Below are 18,151 nucleotides of genomic sequence, written 5' to 3'. Positions count from 1 at the left end.
CATGTTCACCTGGGGACGTGTGCTCCAGTGCTCTGAAGGAGTCAAGATGCAGCATGTTCACCTGGGGACGTGTGCTCCAGTGCTCTGAAGGAGTCAAGATGCAGCATGTTCACCTGGGGACGTGTGCTCCAGTGCTCTGAAGGAGTCAAGATGCAGTATTTTCAGGCAGAGAGTTTGTTTGTTGTGAGGAGGCCTGGGGGGAGGGAGCCGATTCAGGTTGTGCTGTTGACTGTTTCAGGGAAGGATGTGGGGGGACTGATGGAGGGGCTAGCAGGAGACCACAGCCTGGTCCGGTAGGAGACCGACCACAGCCTGGTCCGGTAGGAGACCGACCACAGCCTGGTCCGGTAGGAGACCGACCACAGCCTGGTCCGGCAGGAGACCGACCACAGCCTGGCCTGGCAGGAGACCGACCACAGCCTGGCCTGGCAGGAGACCGACCACAGCCTGGCCTGGCAGGAGACCGACCACAGCCTGGCCTGGCAGGAGACCGACCACAGCCTGGCCTGGCAGGAGACCGACCACAGCCTGGCCTGGCAGGGTTATCAGGAGGGGTGTTTAACTGTAGAGTTCCCTCTGAGATCACCTAGGGGCTGAGGTGTAGAACCTGGGTCTCTGATCAGCTCTCCATCATTGACCAACACAGAGAGGGGGAACAAGAACTTGTCTCCTCGGCTGACCACACCACACACTCAGAAGCCTCCGGGGTCCTTCCGCTGTGCAGTATTGGGGCTTGCCCTATGTGGTACTAGTAATATCAATGTGGATTGTCACCATTCCCCATGGTCAATGAAAGGTGGTGACTAGCTGTGTGTCATACAGCTGGATATACACCGCTGGGTCATCCCTTCATGGTGACTGTGCTTCTCTTAATGAGGGTGAACTGCTGAGCCCTTATCTGAATAGACTGTCTGACTTGTGGTGGCAGGTGTGGATAATACATTACAAGGTTAACCCACGGCGAGGCACAATGTCATATCTCTTCTCTCATCCCTCTTCCCTCAGTCTGTTGCTCTGCTGAGATCAGAGATCCTTCCCATGCTGATGCTTGAGAATAGTGCCACCAGCTGGTTAAGTTGAACCATGAACTTCCTGGCTTTAGAATCAGAGAGGAGAGCAGGGAGACAGGACGTATGGGGCTACGGTCATGGTCACTACTCATTCTGAAGAGCAGGCCCCTCCCCTTCCAGCATTGGGGAACATCCTGTGCCCACGCGCGCCACGTCTATTTCTATGGCCACAAACACTACAGATGACACAATCTGTTCACACCCCAACTTGTTGGAGGAGAGAACATTTCAAGTTTATTTTACTGCTATTCTATACATTTTGCCATGTGTATTCATGTGATATTTCAGTGACTCGAACATTACTCCCAAAAAAGAAACCTAAAAAATGTCAGCTGACATGGGCTCGTTGATCTGGACATGTCTGACCAGTTATAAATAGCTCTCGAATGTATACAATGATGGAAAATAGGAAAACTGAGGATGCACTACCCAATTACGAAAATGGCACCTTGTGCTATTACAACTTGAAAGTCGGACTGACCCCTGCGCCGTCCGGCCCCGCCGATCCCTCTCGCCCCCCCCCTTAGAGGGCCTGCCCCACAGTTTGGGAACCACTGCGCTAAAGCAGATGAAAGAGGATGTGTCCACAGCAGAGCAGGAGTAAAAGAGTGGCGAAGTAGAGAGAGATTATTATACCTCTACACATCCAGCACATTAACCCAGTCATCCCTCTAAGGCACTGGAATCTGTCCTCCGTAATACATTGGTATTATACTGTATTGAGTCATCTTTCTGTCTAATAACGTTGTTTTTCTCTCTCGCTCTCTCTCCCCAGGTCAGACATCACCTGTGAAGTCTCTAAAACCTGTAAGTTCAAATAAATGCTTTTAATTACCCTTCTCCTCTCTTCCAGAGACTCTCCCCGTGGCCTCTACGGGGGGATTCTAATCAGAGATGTGTGTCCCAAATGGCGCCCTATTCCCAATGTAGTGTGCTACTTTGACCCGGGTCTCTGGTCAGAGTAGTGCACCATGTAGGGAATAGTACCATTTGGGACTAGAGAGTGTCGAGCGGGTCTGGGAACATAAATGGAAACACAGGGCTTTTAAACCCCAGATGAATTATTAAAACAAGCCCTGATATAACTTTGTCTTAGTTTCATTCCCCACCAACGGCAGTCTGCTGTAGAGAGCCGTACATTATTCAGGGAGCTGTTCGTGAGCCACACGCACGCTGGGCTGGTGTTATTTTTGGAGGCAGCCGACTGACTCGGATGGGTGAATGTGCTCCTGGCAAACAGCTATTTAACATCCTGGCTGGTAGTAGCTATACTGTGTAACAGTGTTTTTAAGCTGTAAATCCATGTTCAACAGTTCTGATGTGCCGCCTTTTACAACAGAGTATACGTGTCTACTGGGTCAACAACAGAGAATTGTATTGAGATATAATACATCCAAATGGAAGAATCGGGCTCAGTGGAAGTCTTTTTCCCTACAGCTTTTATGAGGGACTGTGTTAACAAAGGCCGGCACTGCAGACACTAGTGGAAAACGTCTAAGAGTAGTTTGAGAGTACAGAAGAACAAGTCCTGTCTTGCTAAATCCAGCACTATTACCCCGACGTGTCTTGAGTTGTAGATGATGCTATACGGGCCATTTTTTTAAAAGGTGCTGTAGAGTTGAATTAAATGAATTGTCTGGTTTGTTGTGTTGCAGTGCACTGCTCCCATGTCGCAGCAGAGGCAGGAGAGGCAGGAGAAGGAGATGTCCACCAGCACCGAGACCCTCAGCCCCGCAGACCCAGCCCTGACCCCGGCCCCCCAGCCCCTTCCCTTCCCCCCCAACACCATGCGCTCAGCCTCCCCAAACCCGACCCCTCACAACTCTACCTCAAGTCCAAGGCCCTGCTGGACAGCAAGCGTGAGTATACAGTACATACCACTTCCTTACGCGACAGCCCATGTGTATCGACGGGGTGCCAGTCTCACACATCACTTTTCTTAACCCTCACTGTCCTCATGAGTACTGAACATAGAAGGTGTTCGGTCTTTGCCTGTTCTTCTATAGCAGCGGTGAATTCAATGTGTCCTCTTTCTTTCCCTCATTTTCCCCGTCCAGCCCCCAACACCAAGGACCTAGATGTGTTCATCAAGAGGAACCAGGAGTCGGGCTTTGGTTTCCGCGTTTTAGGAGGAGAGGGGCCAGATCAGCCCGTAAGTACCCTCCCAAGGAGACCACTGGTTCGGACAGCATGAAGACTCCGGGCACACTGTGGGCTGTTTAGCCGGACCCAGACTAAGCCTCGTGGTTTAAATGGGTTACCTCCAATGACCACAAGTATGCTTAATCTGGATCTGGGAAACTGGCTCTAAATCTGGTTAAAGTTATGCCCCTGTGTTTGAGTGGCTTAGTTAAATGTCATCATGCCCTCCTTTGTTCCCTGGCTTCAGGTGTACATTGGTGCCATCGTACCCCTGGGTGCGGCAGAGAAGGACGGGCGTCTGCGGGCAGGTGATGAGCTCATGTGTATCGACGGGGTACCAGTAAAGGGCAGATCTCACAAGCAGGTGCTGGAGCTGATGACCAACGCTGCCCGCAACGGACAAGTCCTGCTGACAGTCCGCAGGAAACTCGCTCACACAGGTGTGTGTGTGTGTGTGTGTGTGTGCGTGCGTGCGTGCGTTTATGCAACTCTTCTAAAAGTGATGATCGCTGTGAGAAGTGCTGTGTAGATGTCAGATCCAGTCGTGAGAGATGATTTTACATAACAAACAGGGAAACAAGACGAGTTCTGGTCTGTTATATCTTGACGGATGGACAGACTGAAGCCCCTGCTGTACGCAGCTTTGTTTACACACACAAATAAGCTTCAATGACAAGAGAGAACACTTTAGAAATTGCTTTTGGATTTGATGTATTGTAATGTTAGACGTGGTTGAACTGGAAGAATGAAGCATCAATCATAGACGCGTTGCGGCTGATATCCAGACTTGACAAAGATTTTCACTCCAAATATTGATTTCCTATTCTGTGCTCAGTTCAGATAATGCCGTACACACATCAGAGTCTTTCAGTACGGTAATTGTGGGGTTCATTTTAAAATGAGCACTGGAACGGCATTGGATCAGCCTAAAGGGATAATGTGGTGGCATAAACTGAGCATTATAAAACCACTTATTGTCTATGAACTTTCATACGAATGGCTGAGAGAGACCATAAACAATGTCAAAATGAGGTGATTCAAATGTAAACGGTAAGCTTCCCCCAAATGAACCCATCCCTGTGTGCGTGTGTGTGTGATCAGAGGAGGACGTTGGTGGTGGTCAGCAGAAGGTTGCTCCAGCCCTGGTTAACGGCTCTCCCAAGCTCCTCCGCATCGAGGTCCCTACGGCCAGCTCCCCCCAACACCCAGAGTGCTACAACGTCACCCTGCAACGCAAAGACAACGAAGGCTTTGGCTTCGTAATCCTGACCTCCAAGAACAAGCCGCCTCCCGGAGGTAAGAGAGAGGGAGAGTCATATCATAGAACGCTCGGCTCGTCTGATTACAGGGGTTCTTCCTTTCCAAGTTTGGAGCTTACGCCGCGACGGTTTGTGGTAGATGGTGGCAGATTGTGGTAAATTGCGTCATTCTGGCAACAATGGCTGACACTTAAATAACGTGCCATAGAATTCTGTGGCGTCCCGCAAGCTGTGCTGTAGTAAGGCTGGTAGTACATTGAAAAACAATTACTGCCTCACAAGCACCATCTGCACTGTACCTGACAGGGCTGAGCTAAATTGTCCTGTCATCTCGTTCTCTCTCTCTCTTGCTCTAGTTATCCCTCACAAGATCGGCCGCATCATCGAGGGCAGCCCCACGGACCGCAACGGTCAGCTGAAGGTGGGCGACCGTATCTCAGCTGTCAACTCCCAGTCCATCGTGGAACTGTCCCACAATGACATCGTCCAGCTCATCAAGGAGGCCGGCAACACTGTCACCCTCACTGTGGTGCCGGAGGATGGTAAGAACTTCCACAGACACGCGGAACTCTGGGATATCGAGTCCTACTTGAAATGGGAGTCTGTAGTCTTTTTTTGTTTATGTTTACTGTAGAGCTACGAAGTGTGTTAGTCTCGCAGTACCCGTTTTTTTGTTTTGTTATTTTGATTGGTACGGGGTTGAGATGACTGGTGAAGATGAGGTGCTCGTGTGCATGACATTCCATACTGAAAGTCCTCTGTGTTCTTTTAGAGAATAGTGGTCCTGCATCTGAAACCAGTTCAGCCAAGCAGAGCCCTGCAACACAGCACAGAGCTGTGGGCCAGCAGCCTGCCAGCCACACTGACAGGTACAGGAGTGGACACACACACACACACCGCTACATGGCCCATCCTGAAGAGGAAAGGAGGAAAGAGAAGGATTAACAGAGGGTGGTTTTCCTGCACTCTGTCTTTGATCTTCCTGTTTAAACCAGATTACCTGTCAGACTTAATCCATTACTACAGACCGATAATTCCCCTCTCCTCCCCTAACTCTGTTCTCTCTCTCTCTCTCTCTCTCTCTTTCTGCTCACCATGTGGTTTCACCCTGGATCTCTCCTCATTTCCCTTTTCTCTTCTCTAATCAAGTCAAACCCTTCCTCCTTCTCGGTAATCTCTAACACATGGCTCGGGTCAGGCAGGTCTCTGGAAGTAAGGGGAGCAAGAGAGGGAGGCTGTTGACTCGGCACTCTTAAGTATGTAAACTCTCCCCGTTAGACAGAGGCAGTCTGGGAAAGCACACTTTTTTTAAGAAGGACTCTTTAGTATCACTGGCGCTCAGCTCCCACAATTGATTGTCATGAGCTCTGCAAGCAGCGGCTGCTTTAGTTTACAGAACAAGCAGCTGGTCTCTTCAGCAGAATTGCAGCGTGTACAATTTAGCCCACTGCTGTACAATCACACTGAAGGAAAGAGACACTCAGAACCCTGTGAGGGAAGAAACCTGTCCGGTACTGTAGATGCAGAGAACACAGACACTGTGATGTTTTGTCTGTGACTGTTTAGGAATGAAGACCCTCTAGAGTTGAAGTCCGTCCCACCCAGCGAGCTGGGACAACTCATCACCTCGGGCCCCAAGCAGGTGAGGCTATGGCGATAAACGGTCAAACCCTGTGTGTTTTCCGTGTGTTGTTTATTGCTGCGTTTGTGGTTGATTTCCTACCCTTGAGTGAGCGACATTGGGTACCCGAATATCATCAAGCTTGCAATCACAAATCTATTACAACATAATCATGACATTATAGCTAAACGTTAGCCGAATAACTGAATTGAACGTGGTAGAGATGTATATTTTCTCTGGATCAGGGCTGTTTCCACGTGGAGCTGGAGCGAGGCCAGCGGGGGTTTGGCTTCAGTCTGCGGGGAGGGAAGGAGTACAACATGGGCCTGTTCATACTGAGACTGGCGGAGGAGGGCCCTGCGCTGAAAGATGGCAGGATTCACGTGAGTCAACCCAGGGCGTTAATACTTGCTCCCATAAATGGGGGCTTCTTCTGTTCGTTCTATGAGAATGGGTACAAAACTACATGTGTGATGAAAGGCGTCTGTGAGAGAGAACCAGTTTCAACTCGTTTAACCCAGTTGTACTGTAATGTTTTGTTTTTTAATTGAACCTTTATTTAACTAGGCAAGTCAGTTAAGAACTAATTCTTATTTTACAATGGCGACCTACCCCGGCTGAACACTCCCCCAACCCATCCCTGTGGGATGTCGTGTGTGTGTGTGTGTGTTACCACAGGTTGGAGATCAGATCGTGGAGATCAATGGCGAGCCCACCCAAGGCATCACACACACCCGGGCCATCGAGCTGATCCAGGCTGGGGGCACTAAGGTCCTGCTGCTCCTCAGACCTGGCCTGGGCCGGGTCCCCGACCCCAGTGAGTGACCTCGGACTCGATAGGACGAATACTCTTCTCAAACACACACGGAAGAGTGACCATGTTCTCAACCAGAGAATTAGAATCCAAACTCGACACACAGCCTCCTCAGACACTTACTGCTGCTTAAGATACACATACGTATAGAAGACTGACCATGGACTAACCATGTGCGTTCTAGTATTGTATTTCTAGAACACTATTTATTCTACTTGTAGGGTCTCAACACTGCTCAAACACTATTACTACTCCTTCCAAAACACACACACATTATAACCCAGCTTTTACAGTACCTCCCTTTTTTTGCATGTGAAGGCTGTTGCAGGCGTCTCTCTTTACCTTTCTCTCTCTCTCTCTCTCTCTCTCTCTCTCTCGCTTTATACCGCTCTATCTGGCTCTACCTCTGTCTGGCTGTCCTGGCACTCTGTCTCTCTCTCTCTCTTCTTCCTCCCTGTAGGTGTGAACTCTTCTTCCTCCACCCTGTGCTTCTACATGAAACCAGAGCATCACTAGTGGCCTCACTGCTTTTCTTGGTCTGTCCCTAATAACCTTGGTAAACCACCTCGTTCTCCTCTCTCCTCCTCTTTGCCTCTGTTCTCTCCTTTTAAAATGAGCTTCTGTCTATCTCTCCTTCTTGCCCCCTCAATCAGAACTGGACAGCTCTTCTCATAGCAGCCTTATGCCCCAGACAAGGTCTCGTAGGATGAGAGCTTCTCTAACTGTGACCTGCAGGAGGTGGTCTGAACGGAGGCAGTGGCTCCTGGGAAACAAGTTTACTAACTATGGTTTCAATTCAATCAATCATAGATAAAGGAAATTGCACTACAGTCCAGGTTCCCTCTGAATGTTCATGCAGTACTAGAGGTGTTTACCATGAAAAGACAGTTTGTTTTTCTCAAGGACAAAACTAACCATGGCCTTAAAATAGAGTTAGCATTCTGAGTGAAACTGCAGTTTTTCTTTATCTGCAACTGATTGAATTGGGGCCCGAGACCCACGCTGGAGAACGACGTGGCTCTAGAGCCCCCGAGGTTGTTTTAAGGTTATTACAGAACCCAAACACTGACGCCACTGAACGCACACGACATCACAATGATTGAGACCAGGAGAAAGTCGTTAATGAGATGTTGATCAATGGGAAGGAGGGCAAATGTTAAAAACGTGTGTGTGCGTTCACCGGTATCAACTCTTTCCTGTCCTGAGATGAATAAGAATGGATTTCTATGAGTTGTTCCTCATAGAAATGGAAAACCCCATTTCAGCTCCAATAAGTCCATCTCACTTGCTGGTTCTCCGCTACATCTTTGCTCTCTCAATCACGCCAGTGCTACTCTTATCAGCTCGAGGGGGAAATTGAAACGTCAGCTGTGTGACTATGGAGAAAACCTTGCACCTACCTCCCTTTGATGTCACTGGCCTCCACTGATGCATATCTCACATTCATATTGTCTATTTGACTCAAAAGCTCATATTTGAAAGGTTATAATTGGGAAAGTAGAGAAAGAAATGAATTGTGTTATATGTGCTCTTATTTTAAGAGATTTAAAGATACTTCACCACCTCCACATATTGAATATACAATTACATCCCAGACTTTAATATAACTGTGATATTGAAGCAGATTGGAAAGACAGCAATCTGTTTGTTTGTTTTTTTCTCTCAGTTAGCTAGAGGTGAAACCATTTCATTTCTCATTCACTATGACTCTCAATGCCTTTATTCCAGGTATGAAGGAGAAAGTGAACATTTCACCCTCAAGCTTTCCAAGACTCTCTGCATCCGGCCAGCAGTCATCCCCCGCTTCTCCATCCTCCATCTCCCTGTCCACCTCCGAGCTGTCCCCGCCCTCGTCCGCCAACATCACTGCCCCCGAAGAGCCCTCTGACTGGGACATGTCCGCTGCTGCTGCCCCCTCCCCCTCCAGGCTGCTGGAGCCCAACAAGGCCAGAGGGCAGCAGCCTCGCCACCACAGGGGACACACCAGTCCCAACACCCTCCCCAAGAAGAGTGACTCCATGTCCCACAGCAACAAGCATGCTAGCCCCAAGAGAGCCACGGAAGCCCGGGCTGATACCAAAGAGCGCTCCCAGAGCCCCAGGAAGACAGACAGAGGTGACCGAAGCCAGGCAGGGACTGTTGAAAACAAGAACGAGTCTTTAGAGGGAGACGTAAGAAGGGAGAGGAAGGCCCACAGCCACGGCCAGAGAGAGCGCCGGGAGGGCAGAGAGGGACGCTCTTCCAGCCCCAGGAAGACCACCCCTAGGAGGGATCCAGAGGCAGGCGTCTCCAGGCAGCCCTCAAGGAGCCAGGATGAGGGTCAGAGGCGTTCTGGAGGGCAGCAGCATCCCAGCTCCAACCCGGCCTCTGGAGAGGGCACGCAGGGGGGAGAGCAGAGGAGGAGTAATCAGGAGGAGGACCCCACTCGCAGACAGGAGAGAGAGAGCGAAGGTTGGGGAACCAGCGAGAGCCGTAGGAAGGACAGGGGGGCGGCGCCTCATAGATCCCACTCCCAGACACAGAGGGAGAAGGCACGGCCAGACTCTGAGGGCGGAACCCTGCATCGCAGAGAGGGGGGTCAGAGAGAGGGAAGAGACAGCAAGCACAGAGAGGCGGCTGAGGAGGAGAATCCGAGTGATACCAGGGGAAGCACAAGTAGTGCTGCTATCCAGGAGCACACATATAACGGGAACCCTAGCAGTAAGAAACCGGCCACCATCACCCCGGGGCCGTGGAAGGTCCCCAGCTCAGCCAAGATCCACCCTCATGCGGAGGGTAACTGAATGCGTTGTAGACGTACTAACCCGTCCATACAAGACTACAGTTCTGCTTACCTGCATTGATTATATTTAGAATGGACCAATGAGGAGTGTAGGGGATCGGGGTTATTTAGCATCACTGTGTTACTCCTCATCATCACATTGCCTCCTATTGCATATCAATGCTTCTTTTCACAGTTTGCCTCAGCCAACCTTTCCAGGCTGTCTTAATGTTCAAAGTGCAGTCAGTCTGTGGCTCTGCAGTGGTGGTGGGTGCCTGTCTGATGTGAAGGACAGTGAAATCCAATCTGTTTTGTGCCAATCAGAGACTCGGACATGCTGGGAAGGGAGTTGGTTCATGTCCTGTATAATCCTTTCTGTGAAACTCTTTTTGTCGGTAATGAAAGGAGGCTTTGATGAAGGATGCTGCTTGTCACTCTGTATGAAGGTTTGAAGGATGGGCTCGTATCCAGGCAAAATCACTCAGCGTTTTGTGTTCCTGGTGGGATTGATCCACTGCTGTGTCCCTGATGGGTGTATAAAAGAGGTGATGGTGATTACTCCTCGAGTCACTGGGAGATGAAGGGGGTTTGGGTTTTCAATGATTGTCTGTCCATATCCAGTCCAGTCATGCTCTCTGTGTAGACTCTGAATCGCTGTTATCAGCTTTGCAGTAGATTTTAGATCACTACGACAACGCTTTATATGCATCTATCTGATGACCATACACTTGTGGTTAGGTATATTGTTTACTTACTGCTACACGTGTGTTTATTATGAAGCATATAGTAATTTATTGAGATGAACTATGACAAAGTATATATATATATATATATACACATACACACACACACTATCTACGTATTCATATGCTACATTTGGATGTAATGAGCTAAGCATAGAAATAGAATGTGTAGAAGAGACATAACCACTGAAAATGTAAATGTGTTTTTTAGCCACATAGACACCTGTGGGAGTACTTCAAAAAATTGCTCATGACTACTGTGTTCTAGTGTACATTACATTACTTATGCATCACTGTATCAATTGAACTGTGCCACCATGTTGGATGAGCCACGTAAATGACATAAGGACTACTAGATAATTGTGTATGTCAGTCTATGATCCCTATACATCCTATTTCTATCCATTCACAGCCAGTTCCATCCTTAATCCGTGGTGTTGTTTGTTGTCAGCAGCTATTTAAGGTCTTCTGGCAAAATGTGTATACTACAAGCTGACAGGTATTTATTTTAGATATTGCTGTAGCTTTGACTGTACGTTATCTCATGCGTCTTATTTAGCAAGGTGTTTCCTAATCTAAATGTGGGGGTAAATTAGCTGTATAAACAGATTGACGTTAAAAGTAGAGACCTTTGCATTTTTATTTTTTTGCGACATAGCCGTTTTTCTTATTCTAACGTGCACATCAAAATGTGCTTTGAATTGTGCACCAGTCCAAGATGTTAATATTCAATCAATCTAAAGACTACAGTAATACCCAGTTAATACCAAACATATCCTGGTTTATTCTGATACACTTTAGACTATAGTGCCCTCTCCTGGAGGAAGTAAAGAAACGATCAGAATCCCTGAAACCCGAGTTTGACGAATACTACATAATGTTAAACAATTGTTATGGTATAGCCTACTCTGTTTTAGGGCATAAATTATGTAGCATGTATGAAACATATCTACTAAGACCTTTACGTTTGTGTGTCCAGCTTAAAGTCTGTTAAACAAAGCAGTCTTTTCTTCCTAGCAACCATGGAAAACGGGATTTTTACGTACGGCCTTGAATTATGCACTCACAATGTATGGAATAGCTTTCGAATGAAAATCTATTGAGAAACGGATTAGTCCGCCATGCTTGTCCTGTGGTGTGGTTCAATTCACATTTTGCCATCTCTTGATAAAATCTTAGAAAAGTATACTGATTTTGATGAACTCTTCAGTTATGTATAGTTTCCCTTTTACATCCGTATTGTTCATGTCACGTGTGTCTATATAATAATGTGGCCTTGCATTGCTTCAACAGAACAGCCTCCGGTCTCTACATTATGTGGTAGTTGTAAATGTTTATAAATTGTACAGCACCTGTATAAATACTTACCTTCATTCCCCAAAAAATGATGTAAATCGCTCTATTATTTTTTTAAGTAATTAAGAAGAAAATAAAATGGTGAGAGGAAGTAATCTGGTCATGGCGTTCTGTTCATGCACTGATAAATAAAGTTTGAAAACATAAACATATTCCTTTGTGTAAAGTGTATTTAATGGTACAATGAATCTGTCCTGTCTGCTGTAATAACCACTGGTTGAGTAAAATAATTTGGTTTGAAATATCTGAAAGTATCAAAATAACTATGCAGCTTTATTTGCAAATACAATATGCAGAATATATTATCGAATAATTTTTTTTTTAGGAAAAACATGATATGCATAGGACAGACAGCTCATTACCAAATTACATTTGAAATGTTTTGAACGGTGCGCGCCATTGCGCGGGACAGACATTCAGTAGGTTGTCTGTCAGAGGCGCTCGGATTATAAAAAATAAAAAAAAACATTACGTCAGCTGTAGTGATTGCGTGCAGAGACGCACGTATTGCCCAAAAAGGAACTTCAACTCCCATACAGCCCATGCAACTCGAAAACTACACAACCCGTAGAGCTCACATACTGAGCGTGCGCATCAAGTGTGGACAGAGCAGAAAGGGTGGATAAACTGCAAGTACAGGATCGCTGGATGCATACAAGAACTACAAATTCAGATCGAGTTGCGCAGTATGAATTTCTAGCCATTTAAATATACGTGCAAAATGGCTGCACAGGTCGACTTGGGCCGTATTAAAGTAGAAAATCATGTAAGGGACAGCCTTGGTAAATTAGCCAAAGAAAAGAAGAAAAAGAACAAGAGGGAGCTGTCACCATCAACGGATAAACGCCAGCGTTCATCCGAAAAGGAAGCAAAGAAAGTGAAGCTCCATCATCACCACCACCATCACCCACAACATGTTCAACAGCAGCGAATACACCAGCCGCATCAGAATGGTCAACCACAACCACGCAACTCCAGCACCGAAAAAACTACTCTGCACCACCAGCATTATCACCACCATCACCACAACAACACCAAAGGCGCAAAGGACACGCACCCTCAACCTCCTCTGCCTGCGCAGAAGGTGGTATCTGCAGCAGCCAAGTTGGACAGGAAAAAAAACCCGGTTCTGCCGCCTGGACAGTTCACTTTCACGCCCCTCAAAGTGGCCAAACCCAAGGACAAGATACAGGAGAACAAGGAAAAGCACAGTGAGAAAGAGCTCAAACTCAAGAAGGAAAACACAGAGGCTAACGTGAAACATGGGGTAGGCCTATGTAAGAAAAACAAAGGTAGGTTATTCTTGCCTATTCTATTAATTCTTAATGTCACCACTCTAATTGCTTGAATCATATGCAAACTTACAATTAAGTCAAACGGACTATTCTGTTGAAAAGAAGCAGCCAGGTGATGCATAAACAGGTGAGGATGTTTTGCATACTTGTAGTTGTGAACCAATTGCAATTTTGGTATGGACAAATTATGTGCATGGTAATGAGCTATCGTCTTCCTGCCTCCAGAGCCCCATCATGATGAGAACAGCCAGGCCCAGTCCCTGGAGGTGTACCTGTTGAGGAGGAGGAAGAAGAAGAGGAGGCGTCGTGAGGATGAGCGTGGTAAGAAGATCCGCACATTCAACAAGGAGGTCCAGACTGTGTATGGAGGTCTGGCTGACCACAGTCCTTCAGCTCGCCTTGGCCATGTGAAGGAGGGGAAACACTGCCAGCCTGGTACAGGCCCCAACAACCACCACACTCCTAAAGGAGTACACAACCACACCCACCCCCCCTTCCTGTCCCCCCAAGACCACTTCATCCGCAGCTCGTCTCTGCAGACAGGCACCGTCTACGGCCGCTTCATCCACGAGGAGCGCCAGGCCAACGGCGGAGCGTCGGTCCTGCACGCCTACGCTGATGAGCTGGCCTCTCTACGGCCCGTGGAGATGGAGCGCTTCACCCAGGAGTTCCTAGAGCTGGCCTTCGCTGAGAGACCCCGAGGGGCAGCCCGCTACGCCCTGGCTGTGGTGCATGGGGCTGCTGCCTTCCTTCCTGACTTCCTGGACTACTTTGCCTTCAACTTCCCCTCCACGCCGGTCAAGATGGAGATCCTGGGGAAGAAGGATATAGAGACCACTACTATCGCTAACTTCCACTCTCAGGTAGAGTATTAAAAATAATGGAACAGTAATGGAAATGGCCTGTCAGTGACCTGATGTTACCTGTATGGGACTTCATACTGTGTTTTTGTCTTAGCTGACATTAAATACACTGGCAGTGGTCACCATCTTGGTCCTAGAGAGCTACAGGGTGGGAAGGCTTTTGTTCCAGCCCATCATCAACACCTCAACCAGCCTGATAAAGTGACCAAGTGAATCAGGTGTTCTGTTTGACTATGTTTCAGCTGAGACAACAACAGCACTTATCTTAAACAAAGTTATAAATTAGCTCATTCTTCCAATAGTTGTTTCAGTCCAAAGTACACCAACGTTAAGTCTATAGCTGAACTCTTGCCAAGCTTTCCCTGTTGCTATGCTCCATAGAGGCCTGTTCCATGCCGTTTTACTGTTGTTTGACAAACCAATGGACACGCATAGCGGCGGCAGGTAGCCTAGTGGTTGGACCAGTAACCGAAAGGTTGCTGGATCGAATCCCTGAGCTGACAAGGTAAAAAATCTGGTTCTGCCCCTGAGCAAGTTAATCAAATCAAATGTTATTGGTCACATACATGTGATGAGCAGATGTTATTGCGGATGTAGCGAAGTGCTTGTGCTTCGAGCTCTGACAGTGCAGTGCAGTAATATCTCACACATTACACAACATGTACCCAATACACACACACACATCTAAGTATGAATTATTTAAGACGAGTGATGTCAGAGCGGAACGGACTAAGATACAGTAGAATACAATAGAAAACAGTATATACATATGAGATGTAAACATTATTAAAGTGGCCAGTAACTCATAGTCTATGCCTATAGGCAGCAGCCTCTAATGTGCTAGTGACGGCTGTTTAACAGTCTGATGGCCTTGAGATGGTAGTGGTTTTTCAGTCTCTTGGTCCCAGCTTTGATGCACCACACCTTCTTGATGATAGCGGGATGAACAGGCAGTGGCTCCGGGTGGTTGATGTCCTTGATGATCTTTTTGGCCTTCCTGTGACATCGGGTGCTGTAGGTATCCTGGAGGGCAGGTTGTTTGCCCCCGGTAGTGTGTTGGGCAGACCGCACCAGCCTCTGGAGAGCCTTGCGGTTGGGGGCGGTGCACTTGTCGTACTAGGCGGTGATACAGCCTGACAGGATGCTTTCAGTTGTGCATCTGTAAACATTTGTGAAGGTTTTAGGTGACAAGCCAAATTTCTTTAGCCTCCTGTGGTTGAAGAGGCTCTGTTGCACCTTCTTCACAACACTATCTGTGTGGGTGGTCCATTTCAGTTTGTCAGTGATGTGTACGCCAAGGAACTTGAAGCTTCCCACCTTCACCACTGCAGTCCCGTCGATGTAGATAGGGGGGTGCACCCTTTGCTGTTTCCTGAAATCCACAATCATCTCCTTTGTTTTGTTGATGTTGAGTGAGAGGTTGTTTTCCAGGCACCACACTCCCAGAGCCCTTAGCCTACAGGGAGGAGGTGTCTCGGCATCTTTGGTAATCAAGCCTACTACTGTTGTGTCGTCTGCAAACTTGATGATGGAGGCGTTAGTTGGTGGTGTGCTTGGCCACACAGTCATGGGTGAACAGGGAGTACAGAAGGGGGCTGAGCATGCACCCTTGTGTGGCCCCAGTGGAGTGGAGGTGATGTTTCCTACCATCACCACCTGGGGGCGGTCCATCAGGAAGTCCAGGACCCAGTTTCACAGGGCAGGGTTCAGGCCCAGGGCCTCGAACTTAGTGATGAGTTTGGATGGTACTATGGTGTTGAATGCTGAACTCTAGTCAATAAACAGCATTCTTACATAGGTATTTCTCTTTTCATATGGGATAGGGCAGTGCGATGGCAATTGCATCGCCTGTGGATCTATTGGGGTGGATCTAAGAATGTGTTTAGCCTGTCCGGAAGCAAGACGTCGGTCTCGGCGACGTGGCTGGTTTTCCTTTTGTAGTCCGTGATTGTCTGTCATCCCTGCCACATGCGTCTCGTGTTTGAGCCGTTGAAATGCGACTCCACTTTATCTCTATACTGATATTTAGCTTGTTTGATTGTCTTGCGGAGTGAATAACTACACTGTTTATATTCTGCCATATTACCAGTCGCCTTGCCATGGTAAAACGCGGTGGTTCGCGCTTTCAGTTTTGCGCGACTGCTACCATCTATCCACGGTTTCTGGTTAGGGTAGGTTGTAATAGTCACAGTGGGTACTACATCTCCTATACCCTTCCTTATGAACTCAGTCACCGTATCCGTGTATGCATCCAGATTATTTTCGAAAGCTACCCGGAACATATTCCAGTCCACGTGATCAAAACCATCCTGAAGCGAGGAAACGGCCTTGGCGATGACGGGGGAGAATTCTCTTGGGAGATAATATGGTTGGCTATTAATTGTGAGGTATTCTAGTTTGGGTGAACAAAAGGACTTGTTCCTGTATGTTCCTAGAATTACACCATGAGTTGTTAATCATGAAACGCACCCCTCCGCCCTTCTGCTTCCCGGAGAGAGATCTATTCCTGTCTGCGAGATGTACTGAGAATCCTGCTGGCTTTACCGACTCCGACAGAGTATCCCAAGAGAGCCATATTTCCGTGAAACAAAGTATGTTACAGGCCCCGATGTCTCTCTGGAAAGAAATCCTTGCTCTTAGCTCATCAACTTTGTTATCCAAAGACTGAACATTAGCGAGTAATATACTCTGGAGCGGTGGGTGGTCGAACCAGCAGGCCGCCTCGAGTGCTTCCTTTCCGCCAGCAATGTTTCGGATCGGCCTCTGGAATAAGTTAAATTGCTCTGGGGAGAGTGGATAATGGATCTGCTCCAGGAATATTCTTGGTCGTAATGCTGGTAGTTCTGGTGAGTTACCGCCGTCCTCATATCCAATAGATCTTCCCAGCTGTATGTAATGACACATTTCCTGAGCTAATAATGTAAAAAAAAATAGTACATTAAAAAAACAACCAATACTGCAGTTTTCTAAGAGCTCGTCGCGATGCTGCCATCTCCGTCAGCTCCATCTTCCATTCCACTCTTCCCCGGGCACAGAAGACATGTCGATTATGGAAGCCCCCCGCATAATCTCTGATTCAGAGGGGTTGGGTTAAATGCGGAAGACACATTTCAGTTAAATGCATTCAGTTGTACAACTGACTAGGTATCTCTCTTTTCCTTTCCTTCATAGGACTGATAGCACTGCACACACACACACACACACACACACACACACACACACACACAGTGCCCTGTGCAGTTTACACAGACAATTAGCCTCGGCCTAATTTAATGCAGCTGTTCCACTGGAATATCCAAGAGCTACTAATGGGTTCAGGGGAGCTAAATTAATGCATGGTGAATGTTGTCTTTAGGGCACTGTTTGATTATACTGCACTAACTAGCGTTATCTAAATGTTGGAAAGCCTTGCACGGCTCTATGCTCAACTAACCATCCAGCCAGGTCAGTGTTAATCCGATATCCTAATTATATAATCTAAAACAAATTCATGTTGGCATTGCATTCATTTCAGGTTTAGCCAAATCAACATGACCTCTCCCTCTGTGTGTGTTTGCAGGTGGGTCGAACCTACTGCTCGGGGACGTACAGGGCCGGACCTATGAGACAGATCAGTCTGGTGGGAGCCATGGCAGAGGAGGTGGGGGACTACTTCCCAGAGTTCCTGGACATGCTGGAGGAGTCCCCCTTTCTAAAGGTCAGTCAGAGGAAAAAGGCAGGGATGATTTTTGCTTAGAATTCACCCTTCATTAACAGATGTAGTGTCGTTGGATTCAGTTTTACTGGCCTACTGGGCCTTGTAAGTAGTTTAGAACATATATACTGAACAAAAATATAAATGCAACAATTTTAATGATTTTACTGCGTTACAGTTAATATAAGGAAATCAGTCAATCAAAATAAATTCCTTAGAACCTAAACTATTAACTGGGAATACAGATATGCATCTGTTGGTCACAGATACCTTTAAAAAAAAAAAAAAAAAAAATGGGGCGTGGATCAGAAAACCAGTCAGTTTCTGGTGTGACAACTGTTTGCCTCATGCAGCGCGTCACATCTCCTTCACATAGAGTTGATGAGGCTGTTGATTGTGGTCTGTGGAATGTTGTACCACTCCTCTTCAATGGCTGTGCGAAGACGCTGGATATTGGCGGGAACTGGAACATGCTGTCGTACACGTCGATCCAGAAAATCCCAAACATGTTCAACGGGTGACATGTCTGGTGA

At 47.4% G+C, this 18,151-nt stretch overlaps 2 protein-coding genes across 2 annotated transcripts in view; both read left to right on the top strand.

Moving 5' to 3' along the window:
- Nucleotides 1-11,918, top strand: part of LOC135528357 (membrane-associated guanylate kinase, WW and PDZ domain-containing protein 3-like) — a 193,254-nt gene extending 181,336 nt beyond the window's left edge. Inside the window, 12 exon segments of the mRNA XM_064957381.1 lie at nt 1,846-1,877; nt 2,726-2,876; nt 2,879-2,929; nt 3,128-3,222; nt 3,460-3,652; nt 4,314-4,508; nt 4,828-5,013; nt 5,244-5,340; nt 6,038-6,113; nt 6,338-6,475; nt 6,771-6,909; nt 8,635-11,918. Coding sequence (XP_064813453.1) covers nt 1,846-1,877; nt 2,726-2,876; nt 2,879-2,929; nt 3,128-3,222; nt 3,460-3,652; nt 4,314-4,508; nt 4,828-5,013; nt 5,244-5,340; nt 6,038-6,113; nt 6,338-6,475; nt 6,771-6,909; nt 8,635-9,689 — 2,408 coding nt within the window. The 3' untranslated portion in view covers nt 9,690-11,918.
- Nucleotides 11,919-12,361: 443 nt separating this feature from the next.
- LOC135528349 (lysine-specific demethylase 9-like) overlaps nt 12,362-18,151 on the top strand; it is a 10,862-nt gene continuing 5,072 nt past the window's right edge. Inside the window, exons 1-3 of the mRNA XM_064957373.1 lie at nt 12,362-13,058; nt 13,287-13,924; nt 17,484-17,621. Of these exons, the coding sequence (XP_064813445.1) occupies nt 12,488-13,058; nt 13,287-13,924; nt 17,484-17,621 (1,347 nt within the window). The 5' untranslated portion in view covers nt 12,362-12,487. The remainder of the gene's footprint in view (nt 13,059-13,286; nt 13,925-17,483; nt 17,622-18,151) is intronic.

This window comes from Oncorhynchus masou, chromosome 33 (assembly GCF_036934945.1).
Source record: "Oncorhynchus masou masou isolate Uvic2021 chromosome 33, UVic_Omas_1.1, whole genome shotgun sequence".
Lineage (NCBI taxonomy): Eukaryota > Metazoa > Chordata > Actinopteri > Salmoniformes > Salmonidae > Oncorhynchus > Oncorhynchus masou.
Note: the sequence above shows the minus strand (reverse complement) of the source record. Positions and strands in the feature narration are given on the sequence as shown.